Here is a 15,941-nt window from a genome sequence, read left to right as displayed (position 1 = left end):
AGCTTATCTGATACAGTAAACATAAACATCCTGACAGGCCCCCTACAAAAGCTTTTCCTAGCCTTCGTTATCTTCACACATTATCCTAATATATCTGGAAATCAAGCGTGAAATTGGAAAAAAATGTATCAGAACGTGTGCCAATACAATTTACATCTGACAGTGTTTGCTCACCCATCATGTGGTATTCATGGTTCATCCCCCTCCCCCACTTTTGTGTCTTTGTCCCCACTCAAGAAGTCTGGCTACTCTGCAATAATTATTGGGCTCTGAATACCATCACCAGTACCCATTGCCACTGATCCCAGAACTCTTAGAATACTTGAGTATGGCCAAAACTAAATGACATATAATCTTCTTCATATCAAAGAGGGGGATGTGTGGAGAACAGTGTTTGGATTATGTTATGGCCATTTTGAGTGTATAGCAATACAGTGACCCCCAGTCCTCCCCCACTAACACCACCTTGGGGCCCCCCAAGCGTACCAGGGGCTACCTGAATGGGTGGATTGCTGCCAGGGGCAGCTAGAGAAATGCATGGTAGATGAGTTTGAGGCAGAAAAGAGAAACGCTGGGTGAAGTGACTGTAGCAGCTGTCATCTTTATTTCCCCAAAATTCCTATGGGCCCCATGTAGGGGCCTAGAAGCATTCTGGGAAAATTAAGATGGTACCAGCAGCTGCCCCCTTCCCCAGTGTTTCTCTTCAGACAGTCAATCCCTAAAAAAGTATTTGTTCCACCATGCAAACTGCTGATGCCAGGCCTAGTAACTGTCCAAGTCAGGGGTTCGCAAACTGTGGTCCATCAATGAACAGTTGTCCACAAGTGTCATTCAGGTGGTCCCATGCCATGTCTGCATTATATATTCATACTGATTTTTAATTGTATTTTTATTGCTTGTTTTATTTCTTATATTGTATTTTATTGTATTATAATTTGAATTTTATGGGATTCAAACTATAATACAATAAAATACAATATGAAAAATAAAGGACGTAATAAAAATACAATTAAAAATCATACAGCATCCAGGCACAACACATTACAATTGCTACAACCAGCAGAAAAATCATTAAATGGTCTGACAAGTCCATCAGAAATTTTCATGTGGTCTGTGGGGAAAAAAGTTTGGGAGCTACTGCTCTAAGTCAAAATGATGTGAATGTTTGCTAATAATGCACATTCTTTATATGCACCACAACATTTTGGCAGATAACTAAGGGCACGGAAAGTTCCACAATTTGCATTTTCTGTACAATGTCTGCCAATTAAAATTTTGGAACCTTTTGGAACCTATTCCATACTAAAAGTTACTTCCCCTTAAAATGCATTGTCCAGATGCTGAGAGAAGGTGGCCTTCTGGTATGGAAACAAATACTGATTACACAATTCACCCAGGCAACTTAAAGAATATTGAGAAACAGTGGGATTTGCACTATTATTATTATTTACTATTGATATTAGTGATAGCAGTTATAATAGAGATTTGTACAGCCCTTTTACTGATGTACAGATTATGCATAGTTTATCTCATCTGTCCTAAAAATAATTCTTTGAATTGGCCTAAAAGATCATGCAGCAAGCACATAGCTTAATGTACTAGCTAACAACACAATCTATAAATAGCATGTACATTTTTGAAAAAGAAAGCAACTGTTTATTAAGCAAACTTGACCACAAATGGAACACTGATGGATGATGCTAAGATTCAACAAATATAGAACGTTCAGAGACATAGAGATAAAAATGGAATTTAGAAATTGCAAGGTATGCTGGAATATATCAGTGAGTTTATAGCACGCTACACAGCTGGTTGTACTTAACTAAGAAAAACCCTCTGCACCGATAAATTGATGCCAGAGCATTAAAGAAAGTTCCAGAGACTGGATAACATAGAAATATCATCACCAGTGTTTAAATTCTTTGATCAGCTGAAAAGTGTTGATCAGAATTTTCCTCACAGATGCTCAAGAGAATTAATAGGATACTATGCTTCAGAGACATGGGGAAGAATAGCTTCCTGCATTGTGTGCTGCTCATAAGAAACAAGTGTGCACACTAATTTTAAAAGAGTGGAAAGTTTGCGTATTAAGTTTTGCGACTCTTAAAACATAGAACTATCACAGGCAGTAAATCATGCACCATACACAATGTTCCTTAGAAATTACAAGAAATTGTGAGTGATCCTGAAGCCATCCCTGATTTGTTTAACTGTAGCTAAGCAATCAGGATTACACATTAACCAGCACATTCTTTTTTACAAATTTCAGTATGCAATGTAGCTAGTCATTTCAAATGCTACAATTTAAGTGGATAATATAGATCCGTAAATGAGTAATACTAAAAGCATAATATGTAAAGTAAAATGGATCATAGCCAGAGGTTCTCCAATATCAATCTGTTAGGAATCTTTCAATTCACTGATGATCAGATGAGAATTGATTGGCTTTAGAGTGCACCAATCTATTTATTAAAGCTTTTAACTCTCCCTGTCCTCAGATTTCTGGACAGGTAACAACATGTTGAAGGGCTGACTTAAAGCACTAAAACATAAGAAGAAATAACAAAAATAAATAAATAAACCACACTTTCATTAACTGAACATCCAGCTCAGGACAGCCACTAGTCTTACCCATATGAATGCATCACTTCTAAAAGTTACTTGGATTTGGATGGACCTCTGGAGAAAACAATTCCACAGATGGAAAGCAACTATCAAATAAAATCCGCCTACGTGTCCTCAGAATTCAATATGTCTACACTGAGGATGCTGCAGAAAGACCCTCTTAGCTCCCCGCAGAGTTTGTAATGGAATTTAAGGAGGTGGGCTTTAGAGTATGTAAGGCTGAAGCCATTCAATATACTGAGGTTTCACTGATGTAAACTGCACTTAAAATTGAGATCAACACAGTGGACATAACCATAAACCAGAGTCCTGTTTATCAAGAATTACTTCCACACATAATCCTATTACAGATTAGATTTTGGAAATAATCCTCAAATTATTTATTTCATAATATTCTCATTGGGCATCTTTAGAAATCAATGGGATTTATTGCGTTTCTATGACAGAATAAGGGTTCACAAGTTTACTTTCCACATCTCAACTCATCTCATCTGCTTGTAAAGGAGACATGCCTACATACACCATTTATAACATACCATCTAAAAGCAGTTGCTTTTGAGAGGCATATTAGAATAAAGTATACATCCAGAAATGTTGAGATGACCAGAAACTGTCCTTACGTGCACATAGAAAAAAATGTAACTGAGCCATGATACATAAACCTATGAATTTACCCTAACTGGTTTGACTGAGAGCATGCAGGAAGTAGGTGGGTGGAATTCCTCAGTCTGACTCCTGTCAATTTTATATATACAAAATAAGGCAAATGTAAACTGCGCGCTGGCTATATGATCAGACCTACTGAAAATAACCCATTTCATATAATTTTGCGTTCTTGAACTGAACTTTTTTGGATTGGTATTTTCCTGTGTTTTCCTGCTGTATTCTTCCTATCTGATACTCTAACAGCACTCATTCCTTTGGGAGCATGTACCCATTTGTACCTCCAGCCATTTTTTGCATGGAAAACATGCATCATACCTGTAACTTGAGTTGGTGCAATTACTTGACTAGCGCTTGAAGTAGAGACATCTGGACCAACTTCAACAGGCACAGGGGGAGAGGTTTTTTCAACTACTACTGTGCAAAAGAAAAGAGAAAATTATATATGAGAAAGGCAAGTTTTAAATACATGCATGGCTTATTGAATTAATCATCAATGGAAAACTGTAGTATGGGTCTCTTCATATTTTGTTTCTAGGAGGTACATGTTGCAGACCTCTATTATCTACCTTCTCAAATATCTAATTTTCATGAAACTGCACATCTTCTTTTAATTGCTAGTGCCTAAGGTTCTCCACAGACATGTCCATACTAGTCCACAAAACACACCCATGTTGTTATAAGGGAATGTGTCATCCCTTCATATGTTTCAGTCTTATGAAATGGTGAACATATGAGCAACTGCTAAATTACTCAAAATAATTTTGTATTTTGAACTTTTACTAACAGTTTGACCTATCTGTTACTGTGGCACATATGAAAGAAATCTTGCACTGTGTAAAACAAATGAAATAAGTATAGTAACCAAATTCACCGTCTAAGCATCACTGGGGGAGATATTTGAAATACAGAGGGAATTTTCAGTTTCTGAAAATTCCTCCCTTTTTCAATTCACTTTTTTGTGCCTAAGTAGGTGTCTACCACATTCAGAGAGATGCAAAGGGCTTCAAAACCATTTCAATTAAATGTTTCTTTTACTCTTAAAAACATGTGCCTCCATAACAATTTCTGCACATAAAATTTGTGGGCACAATCAACCAAGCACAGCTGCTGCACAACCTCCATTGAGTTCAGTAGACCCATCAGCAATTCAAAGCTTCACAGGTTCATGGGCTTACTGCTCATGGGCTAAGTAGTGAATTCTTCATCACACTATGGTGCATTCCTATTAAACAATAGTTTTGCAGACATTTCCCTTCTTAAGACTGCTTCATACATAATGATAGCAGATATAACGGTGCAGACATAAATACAGTAAGGAGATCAAGAGCATGGCATGGGATCACGCACTCCTCCTCCCCCCACTCCTTGCAAGCATAAATCCCCCTTCCCTTCCTTGGTTATTGTTTTTTTAAATCACACCTTTCTGTACTCTCATTGCAGCTAAAAAAATAAAAACAATGAAAAAGTGCAAACCCATACACACCAGTAAAAAATAAAAAGTAATAAAAGCACACAGGCATCCCAGGAACTAGGTACAATCAAGTTTAGCTAATGTTTCATGAGGCCTAGAAAAATAGAAAGGTTGTTGCCTAACATTGGAGAAGGCTTAGGAGTAGGCATTAGGTGAGACTTCCTAGAGATAGCATTCTAAATACAGGGTGCCACAACTGAAAAGACTCTTTCACTAGTTGCAACCCACCTGACTTCAGAAAGTGGGAACAGCTAAAAAAACTCTGATTATTTCAATGGTTTTGGGGAAAAGGCAGGTACTTCAGGTACCCCTATACTGAGCCATACAGGGCTCAAAAGTCAAAAGGTAAGCGTGAGTGCTTGGAATTATACTTGGAAATGTATCAGCAGTCAATGAAACTGTTTCAGCGCTGGTATAGGTAAGTGTAATCTGTTGCCTTCATATGACCTCACTCAGCACCGTTTCATACAGATATTAAATACCACTGGAACCATTCAGGACTCCATAACATAAAACCCATGGGACCAAGCAGTAGCCTTTCAGTACTACCTTCAAAGTAGGACTAGAACCACTACAACACAGAGTTCCCAACCCCCAACTCAGTATATTCCAGAAGGATACTTTGGTCAGTGGTATCAAAATCCACTGAGAAGTTCTGGAAAATGAGCAGGGTTATGAACATGAGATAGCACAGCTTACTTTAGTTAAAGTGACCATGGCTGATTCCAAAGCAAAACTGGGCCTGAAACCAGATTGAAGTAGTTCCAGATAATCAATCAGGATTTGTATAGCAACCACGCACTCTTCCAGATAATCAATCTGGATTTGTATAGCAACCCTTTTCTTGCCCCGGAAGGAGAAATTGTGACCAGTCAATGTTTGTTACAATACTCAGGGTCTGGAGATTATTTTTTTAGACTAATATCACAACAATGCCCTCTGAGAAGAAGGCATGTTCTTGGACCCAGCTGGTCAGCCTTCTCCTGCTAGATGTTATAAGCCAAGAGAGTCAAGAGAAAAGCTGACACTAGACCACATGCCACTATGCACCTTGTCCAAAGCCTCAGGCTGCGACAACTAACATTCATCCATCAAAAAAGGGCAAGACAATGCCCTGGGCATATTCATTGCTTCAAGGGAGAATTAGTAGCATCCAAGTTAAGGCAAATATGAGTGATCAGGAACGAGTGAGGAATTTGCTGAGTCCAAATTCCAAAGTGGTCTCATCTGATTTGAATCTCCCAGACCAATGTATGGATTGGAACATAGTCCAAAATACTGATTCAAACAACTTTGACTGGGCGGTCCCATGATGATTGTCTTTCTTTCTATAAACAGGTAACTACCACATGGAGCAGTCTGAAAGTAGGCAGTGAAAATTGTCACAGGACATGATGACATCCTGTTACTTGCATAGACACTGAATGGCAAAAAGATAGCTGGATCCATGGGAAGAGCCATCTTTTCTGCAACACAGTATCCGTGTGAGTGACGTTATGTCATCATATTCCATTCTTTCAGGGGGCATTTACTGCCACATTTTCACTGTGCATGGCAGCTGCCACCCACTTTTTAGCCACTCCAGCTGGCAGTTAACTGTTTAAAGAAAGAAAGAAAAAATTAAATACAGTTCTCAGTCAGACCAACTCATGAGTAATTTTTTAAATTCTTATTTTCATGTTCACAATAAATGCTTTGGGAACTTGCAGATACACAATGGAACAGAATGATCAGTCTATCCTTAGATATGAGTGACTTTATCTTCAAATGTTTAGCAAACATTGGCCACCACAGAAGGTTCCTTAGCATGATTTTTTGGGTTAGGTTGAAGAAGGTTACAAATCACCTGGAACAGTTTCACATGATAAGACTTCATGGACACAATGATGATGGACAAGTATTGTTTCTTTGCTGCCATCACTATCACAGAGTAGGCTTGAACATAGATTCTTACCTGTATTTATGAAGATTCATATTGAGTTTTCTGCCACTTACTTTCAAGCCATCTCCCTAATTGGTAAATGGAGCTCCTAAACCAAAGAGCCTCTGGGAATTATAATATTCTGAGTAATCCCCACAGAGTGACTAGGTTTTAACAGGAGTACCCTTCATAGTAAAAGGAAACTTAAGGACTCTGAGAAAACCTTCAGATTTCATCACCATTCTAATGCATCCATTGACCCTGCAGAAGAAAATAGTCACTGCAAGCCTAAACCTCAGCAGTAAGTTATCTGACCATGACAAGAGAGTCAAGAAGAAATGTGAGATCACCATCTTCGTGCCAGATTGCAAACACCAAACCAAAAGTGTAAACTGCCATTATGTACTGGATCAATGGCATTTTGAGACAGTACCATCATTGTCTTGGTGACCATGAAGTGCTAATCCATTCCAGACACAGCAGTCTTTGCATGGATGCTGTGGTCCCCCAGGTTTTTATTTTTTTTGGCTCCAGCAGAAAAACTGTTGAGCAGAGGGATGCTAGGTAAAAAAATCCACATGAAAATTCTCCAGAATTTTAGTGTGAACTTCTAATAAACACATTTTTGTCAGCCATTTCTTGACATATAATGCATTTTTGCATATTATTTTCATTCATATATTAACTTTTATATGCACTTCCTCCTAATATATGCAATTTTTGTAAATACTGTTTGGTTGGCAAACTGCATCACAAAATTCAGATAAGGTTTGGGAACATAGCAAGCTGCCTTATGCTGAGTAAGACCACTGGCCTATCTAACTAGCAGTGGCTCTCAAGGTTTCAGGCATGAGATTTTTCTAGCCCTACCTGCAGATGCCAGGGATTGAACAGGGAATCTTCTGCATGCAAAGCAGATGCTCTATGCCTGAGCCAAGACTGCACCTTAACTAAACACAAAGTGGACAAGGAAAAGGAAGGAAGGAAGGAAGGAAGGAAGGAAGGAAGGAAGGAAGGGAGCCCATGGCACGCTCCTGAGTGTGCATTGGGTCTTGTTTACTTTACCAAGGAGCCTTGTGAAAAGTAGTCTCGTAGACTTTAAACGGAGTATTCATGTAAGGTTGATAGATTTTTGCTGGATTAAGCCCTTTTAAAATGCAGAACTTCAAATTAGAAAGAAAGTTCTAAAAATGAAAGGAATGTAGATGCCATAACAGAATTACTCCATTCCATCTTTGCAAGGAGGAGTCAAAAGAAGCTATCTGGAAATTGTGAATGCAGGTTAATAGTTGAAATCCCAGGAGAAAGCTGAGGTTGACCAGGCCGTATTATAGGCTTTCCTTGGTCATCAAGTGAAACTAATTTCTAAAAGAATGGTTAAAAATTAAATGGATGATTATGTGATTTAATGTGAGTCTCCCTAGTTTTGTGTGCAAGTTTTGCTTTGAAAAAATATTTCACAGCAAACTGGGGGAGGGGGAGATAATTTAAAAATAAGCCATTTAGCAAGCATGGACTCAATTTTGCTCATTTTCCATTCAGCAGCAGCCCTTGTAAACAACATATTTCATCACAATTTATTGCCTATTGTACTGCCTTCGAGTCGATTCCGACTTATGGCGATCCTATGAATAGGGTTTTCATGAGGCTGAGAGGCAATGACTGGCCCAGTGAGCCTCATAGCTATGTGGGGATTCGAACACTGGTCTCCCAGATCGTAGTCCAACACCTTAACCACTATTATTATGTAAAGATAAATCTTCTAAATATATTTTTATACAGAACATAATGTCACACACACATTATCTGTAGATTTGTGATTAAAAAGAACTTGTCCTTGCACATGCACTTCTAATTTTTATATGCTTGGATGCAGTAATGCATCTTATAACCAGCTCATCACAGGCATATATACATTCTATATCAAACACACACATATATTCATATGCATATACACACACACTCACACACACCACACATTATTAGTGCAATACAGAACAAAGTTTGGTGCATGTAAGACCAATTATAATCAACAGAACTTCAACATACTGAATGCTCCTCATGGCTGAAATTCTCCATTCAGGCGGGTGGACTAATTCTCATTAAGACTACTGAGGGCTGTGGCTGATAGCTGTATGCAAGACTGACCCGTAACTCCACAATTATAGATTAAGGGCAGCCAGTGCAAGGTTTGGGAACTATATCTGGTTCACAACTCAGTTAGGGAAAGCTCAAAGACAATTATCACAGCTTGCAAGTCACAGATACAGCTTTAGTATATATGAGATGGAGCTCTCGTCCTTGATTTCTTCTCATGCTGATAGGAGCCAAGGGAGAAAGGCAATAGCGGTGCCAGAATCTAAGGGGGTGGATCTCATGAGAAGTGGACACAACATGGCAAATCAGTATATGTCATATGCCTCTTTAGGGTGTGCCATCTTGCTCTAAGTTTCATAGCATATGTAGACTGATCCTTAGGATTGGGAACTTGGCTCCTTCTTTTGCAAAACTTCAGCTTTTAGAACAAGAAAATGTGTTTATTATTTTTTAAACATTAGTGCTTGCAGGGCCATTTGTCCCATTGTAAACTGGAGAGCTCTGACCTGCTACAAGCGAGCATGGTGTTTTTGTTTACACATTTCAAGAGACAAGCTGCTTAGCGGTATTATTATTCATTAATTATGTGGGATACATATCTTGTTAAATAATAATAATGAAAGCCAGGGTCCCTCAGACACCTCTCCCCCAATTCATCACAAATATTTTATTTATTTTATTTAATTAAGCTTATATACCGCCCGACTACCAACAGCTCTCTGGGCGGTGAACATTAAAAATACAATAAAAAATAACACAATATAATATAACACAATACAAAACTGTACAAAAAACTGTACAGTCTAAAATCAGATTATAATAGTTTAAAATTAACATGAATTAAAATGCCTCAGAGAAGAGAAAGGTTTTAACCTGGCGCCGAAAAGATGATAGTGTCGGCGCCAAGTGCACCTCCTCGGGGAGACTATTCCATAGTTCGGGGGCCACTAACTTTTGCTCCCACTTAATGATAGGCGAATCTGTCAATTTGGTTTTCATTTTTTCCAGTCTTAACTTCAGTTCTTCACATTTTCACTAGTTTGTGATTTTTTAAAAAAAATCCTCATAAAATTCATCAGTGAATGTCTCCTAATATATGCATTTCTGTATGCAATTTTGTCTAATATACACATTTTGCAAAGCAATTTCCTGAATATGTTGCATTTTATATGTTATTCACGAATATCCTCCTTTGTACATATTACTTGTCCAGACAACTGTCCTGCAAATATGGAGAAGCACAAATTTCAAAGGATGGCTGTGCTTCACTTTGCACATTATTATGGAAATTATGAATCAGAGAGGTTCCTGTTTAAATGCAAACTGAATAGAACTTCTCTCCCATCCCTATTCCCACCCCACTCCCTTCAAAGTCATGTTCAGTTACTTTCCCACTCAAATTGTTAAAAAAAAGAGTATTGAAGTTTTGGCATCCTCTAGGATGCACACCTTAACATGGTTAGGGGGGTTGAGAGTGTCAAAGAAGCTGAGAACAATGCCGTCAGGAGTCTAGACCAAGAGACTCCTAGCAGGGGCACCCTAGGTGGAATGGTCAAAGCTGAGACACCAGACTAAGATGCATCCAGACTCGGAGGAAGGCAATGGTAAACCACCTCTGAATACCTCTTACCATGAAAACCCTATGAACAGTATCCAAAATGCAACATGAGATAGCGCTGGAAGATGAGACCCTCAGGTCAGAAGGCACTCAGTGAGCTACTGGGGAAGAACAATGGACAAGTATGAATAGCCCTGTGACTAATGACACCACTGGGTCAAATATGAAAGGAAGCCCAGAGGCTGATGCGCACAGATGAGAAAGGAGAGTCTGGAGTTGTACGATATACACAATAGGAACATGTAATATGAGAAGCATGAATCAGGGAAAGTTAGAAATTGTCAAGCAGGAAATGGAATGCATCAACATGCCGCCCTGGGCTCCTGCTGGGAGGAAAGTAAATGTAAATATACTGCCTTTAAGTCGATTCCGACTTATGGTGACCCTATGAATAGGGTTTTCATGGTAACTTGTATTCAGAGGTGGTTTACCATTGCTTTCTCTGAGGCTGAGAGGCAGTGACTGGCCCAAGGTCATCCAGTTAGATTCATGGCTACAAGGGGATTCGAACCCTGGTCTCCCAGGTCATAGTCCAACACTCTAATCACTACGCCACACTGGACGGGATATAAATTAAATAATAAATAAATAAATAGAAGAGACATTACAATATTTGGCGTGAGTGAATTAAAATGGACAGGAATGGGACATTTTCAGTCAGGCAACTACAAAATATTTTATGCAGGAAATGAGAAATTAAGAAGAAAATTATTGAATTCTGTGAAGCCAATAATTTGTTTCTTGCAAACACATATTTTGAGCAACTGAAAAGACGATTGCACACGTGGACATCATCAAATGGTCAATATAGGAATCAAATTGATCATATAACTGGTAGCAGAAGATGGAGAAGTTCCATACTTTCTGTGAAAACAAGACCAGGAGCAGACTGCAGTCCAGATCATGAACTGGTAATATCGAAAATCAGAGTAAAGCTAAAGAACAACAACAAAGCAATCATAATACCAAAATACAATCTAAATAACATCCCAGAAGAACATAAAGATCATATAACGAACAGATTTTAGGCTTTAAACTTAGTTGATAGAGAACCAGAAGAACTATGGATTGAAGTCAGAGATATTATCAGGGAAGAATGCAAAAAGACAATACCTCTAATTTGAAAGGGGAAAGACCTTGATGGATGAGTGACAAAACTCTTAAAATGGTTAAAGAGAGAAAGAAGGCAAAAGCAAAAGGAAACAAAAAAACTGTTAGAACTCTAAACGCAATAATACAGCACCTAGTACGTAGGAACAAAGAGAACTGAATGAATGAATAAATTTATTTCGGTCACAGACCAGCCTAAACAAAGAGAACTATTACAATATTGTATAGAAATAGAAGAGGGCAACAAAAAGGTAGAACAAGAGCCCTATTCCAGAAGATTAGAGAAATTAAAGGGAAATTTAAACCAAGAGTAGGGACGCTGAATAATCAACAGGATGACAGGTTCATTCATGGAGAAACTGTATGATGAAGAACCAATGGGAGGTGAAAGCTGCTCTTAAAATACTTGGAAGAAACAAATCACCACGAACAGATGGCATACCAATAGAGTTGCTACAAGCTACCGAGACTGAATCTGTCCAAATTTTGGTCAACAAATACGGAAAAGAAAACAATGGCCCACAGACTGTGTTCAATATATATCCCATTTTCAAAGAAAGGGGATCCCAGGGAATGCAGTAATTATCAAATGATTGCCTTAATATCCCATGCAAGTAATGCTCAAGTTTCTACAGCAAAGGCTCTTACCATATATGGAGTGAGAAATGCCAGATGTCCAAACTGGATTTAAAAAGGGAAGAGGTACCAGAGATCATATCTCAAATGTACGTGGGATAATGGAACAGACCAGGCCACTGTAAGGACAGAATATAGAGAAACTGATTGGTTCTCAATTGGAAAGGGTGTGAGACAGGGGTGTATTATATCACCCTATTTATTTAATCTATATGCAGAACATATCATACAGAAAGCGGGATTGGACCAAGACGAAGGTGTGAAAATTGGAGGGAGAAATAGCAATAATTTAAGATATGCAGATGATACCATACTACTAGCAGAAACCAGTAACGATCTGAAATGAATGCTGTTTAAAGTTAAAGAGGAAATCACAACAGCAGGACTACAGCTGCACGTCAAGAAGACTAAATAATGACAACAGAAGATTTATGTAACTTTAAAGTTGACAATGAGGACATTGAATCTGTCAAGGATTATCAATACCTCGGCACAGTCATTAACCAAAACGGAGACAATAGTCAAGAAATCAGAAGAAGGCTAGGACTGGGGAGAGCAGCTATGAGAGAACTAGAAAAGGTCCTCAAATGCAAAGATGTATCACTGAACACTAAAGTCTGAATCATTCAGACCATGGTATTCCCGATCTCTATGTACGGATGTGGAAGTTGGACAGTGAAAAAGGTGGATAAGAGAAAAATCAACAAATGTGGTGTTGGAGGAGAATTTTGCAGATACCATGGACTATGAAAAATACAAATAATACAAATTAAACCAGAACTATCACTAGAAGCTAAAATGATGAAACTGAGGTTATCATACTTTGGACACATCATGAGAAAACCTGATCCACTAGAAAAGACAATAATGCTGGGAAAAATAGAAGGGAGTAGAAAAAGAGGAAGGCCGAACAAGAGATGGATGGATTCCATAAAGGAAGCCACAGACCTGAACTTACAAGATCTGAACAGGGTGGTTTATAACAGATGCTCTTGGAGGTCACTGATTCATAGGGTTGCCATAAGTCGTAATCTACTTGAAGGCCCATAACAATAACAACAACAAATTTTTATACATTATTTTTATTATTGTGAATGAGTCTGTGCCGAGGGAGCACTTTTATGTTGATAAAACCTCTGGAGGTTTGTAAAACGCACGTGTGCAAAGTGTACCTAGAGAGGCATTTCCCCCAATCTGCTATCTGTGACTACTCCATGGATAAAATGGTAGACAATAATTTATATGAACATAAGTAAAGGGGGTATAGTCAGAAACACACCATGGGTTGTCCCCAATTGTCTTGCGAACCAGATGAAGTTTCTAAGTATAAATCATTGGCTGTGCTTGACTTAAACTAGGTTTGGGGAACTGTCGGCCCCCCAGATGTTGCTGAACTACAACTCCCATCATCCATGGCCATTGACCACGCTTGCTAGTTTAGCAACATCTGGAGGGCCAAAGGTTTCTCATATCTGACCTGCTGTTGTCTTTGGTGAACCTACTGTCTGGAGGAGTAGGTTTTCCCCTTTGTGAAGTGTATCCCAGATTGCTACGTTTGTTTATCTTACAGAATTCAATGAGAACAGAGTCTGAACATGTAATGCACCTGCAGTCCTATTATGGGTTCTGTTACCTGAGACAGAAACTTGTGCTTTAAAGAATACAATAGAGGGAGAATATTGAGAACTAGATATCATAAACAGAGATACATAAGAGTTTTATTGTATAAGTGTATTTATACAATGTGATCTATCCTGAGATATTGTTATATGGTGGACTGTAAGTAAAATTAAATATTAAAACAGGAACTGTTTCTATTGCGGTTATTATCACTTATTAAACTGTACTAGTGACCTAATTTTCTCTTTAGTGCAAAAATCTGGACTAATCTGTTAATAATTATGGGTTTTATGAACATATTATGTCATATTTTAAGAGGTGTGCATTTTTAAAATAAATATTTGGCTCAAGCGCATGCATTTCTGGTTACTGCGTTGGAAACCGAAAATATATTATTGAGCTGGGAAATGTGCAGAAAACATAACCAAACAGATAAAAGGCTGGGGCACTGTCCCTTTGAGAAAAGGAAGAGGGAGGGAGATGTTGAAGTTTTATAGAATTATAAATGCTGTGGAGAATTTGTGAATTTTTCTGCCTCTTTCATAATATCCAAATGAAATTGGTTAAGAGAATACTTAGGGCAGACAAAAGTACTTCACACAGTACTTAACAGTATTAAATCTTCTGTCAAACGATGTGGAGGAAGAACTTAGAAATTTGTCTTTTAACAAGTCAGACCACTGGTCCATCTAGCTGTGTACTGTCTCTACACTTTTGTTGTTATGTGCCTTCATGTCGATTATGAGAGCTTTGCACATACCATGGACTGTGAAAAAGACAAATAATTGGGTGTTAGAACAAATTAAGCCAGAACTATCACTAGAAGGTAAAATGATGAAACTGAGGTTATCATACTTTGGACACATCATGAGAAGACATGATTCACTAGAAAAGACAATAATGCTGGGAAGAACAGAAGGGAGTAGTAAAAGAGGAAGGCCAAACAAGAGATGGATTGATTCCATAAAGACCTGAACTTACAAGATCTGAACAGGGTGGTAGCTGGCAGCAATTGTCCAGGATTTCAGAAAGGAGTCTTTCTCCAGCTGTATCTGGAGATGACACAGATCAAAACTTTGGTATGCAAAGCACATGCTCTGTCATGGAGCTATGGCTCATCCCCAGTGGTTTAGATAGTTTTAAAAAAGGGTAATACATGGAAGTGTATCCATGACTATTAGCTATGTCAGCTAAACGCACTTTTAATGTGCCTGAGAATACAAGTTGCTGGAAAGTGGGGGGGAGGGGCAGGCAGGGAAGAGCTGCTGCATTCATACCTTGTTTGTGGTCTTCTAAGATTCATCTGGCTGTGCTCTACTGGAATAGGATGCTAGACTAGATGGAGCCTTGGTCTGATCCAGCAGAACTTTTCTTATCAGCTGCTACGCCAAAAGTAAGGAAATACAATACTGAACAATTCCTGCCATCCACAACCAGTATGTGAACTTTAGCATGCCCTGGGATGATGAAGCAACAAAGAGAATTAAGACCTCTGTGAAAATAAAACTGCATACTTCCCAAACATTACTTTATATTAGAGTTTGTGAACCTTAAACATGCTGTCAGATTCATGAATTATTTTTGGCACTTTTACCACCCACTGGCCATTGGAAGGAGAAGGAACTGATCACGTTTGCATTTCCTTGGACTTTTATATTGTATATATATTATATTGTCCTAATATCTAACTTTGCAGTTATATGAGGGTTTGGGGTTCTTTTCCCATTGAATTTAGTTGTCCATATGCTGAAGAGCTGTACTGAATGGGAAGAGTGAACTGGGGCAACCCAAAAGTAATGACATGATGGAAATTTATTTATATAATAGCAATAATTTTTTTACTTGAAAAAAGTTTGAATACCAGAGAACAGAAACCAGTATTGAGCTTAACCAATGAGTTTGTTACTATAGCCTCAAAAAGGAACTAATTTATTCCTGCAATTTCTATAATTTCAGGTAAATCCCAAGAATCTCAAACTCATTTTCTTTTTAAAAATAGGCAAAATTGAATGCTGCTTATGTGATCTGGAGCTGCAGTTCCCACTAAAACCAAAAAAAAAGAAAAAAAAGAAATTAACTAGTGTGAAAAGAAATATACAAAAACATTCCACTTTCCCCCCTTCTATACCTATTTGTGTGGTCTGTCCTTATGGCATTAAACTGGGGAATTATTATCA

The 15,941-nt window shown here is 38.2% G+C and overlaps 1 protein-coding gene across 1 annotated transcript in view; it reads right to left on the bottom strand.

Annotated features, from left to right (window-relative positions):
• The window catches only part of LTBP1 (latent transforming growth factor beta binding protein 1), a 366,037-nt gene that overhangs the window by 114,191 nt on the left and 235,905 nt on the right, over positions 1–15,941 (bottom strand). Inside the window, exon 15 of the mRNA XM_061626114.1 lies at positions 3,607–3,705. Coding sequence (XP_061482098.1) covers positions 3,607–3,705 — 99 coding nt within the window. The remainder of the gene's footprint in view (positions 1–3,606; positions 3,706–15,941) is intronic.

This window comes from Rhineura floridana, chromosome 4 (assembly GCF_030035675.1).
Source record: "Rhineura floridana isolate rRhiFlo1 chromosome 4, rRhiFlo1.hap2, whole genome shotgun sequence".
Lineage (NCBI taxonomy): Eukaryota > Metazoa > Chordata > Lepidosauria > Squamata > Rhineuridae > Rhineura > Rhineura floridana.
Note: the sequence above shows the minus strand (reverse complement) of the source record. Positions and strands in the feature narration are given on the sequence as shown.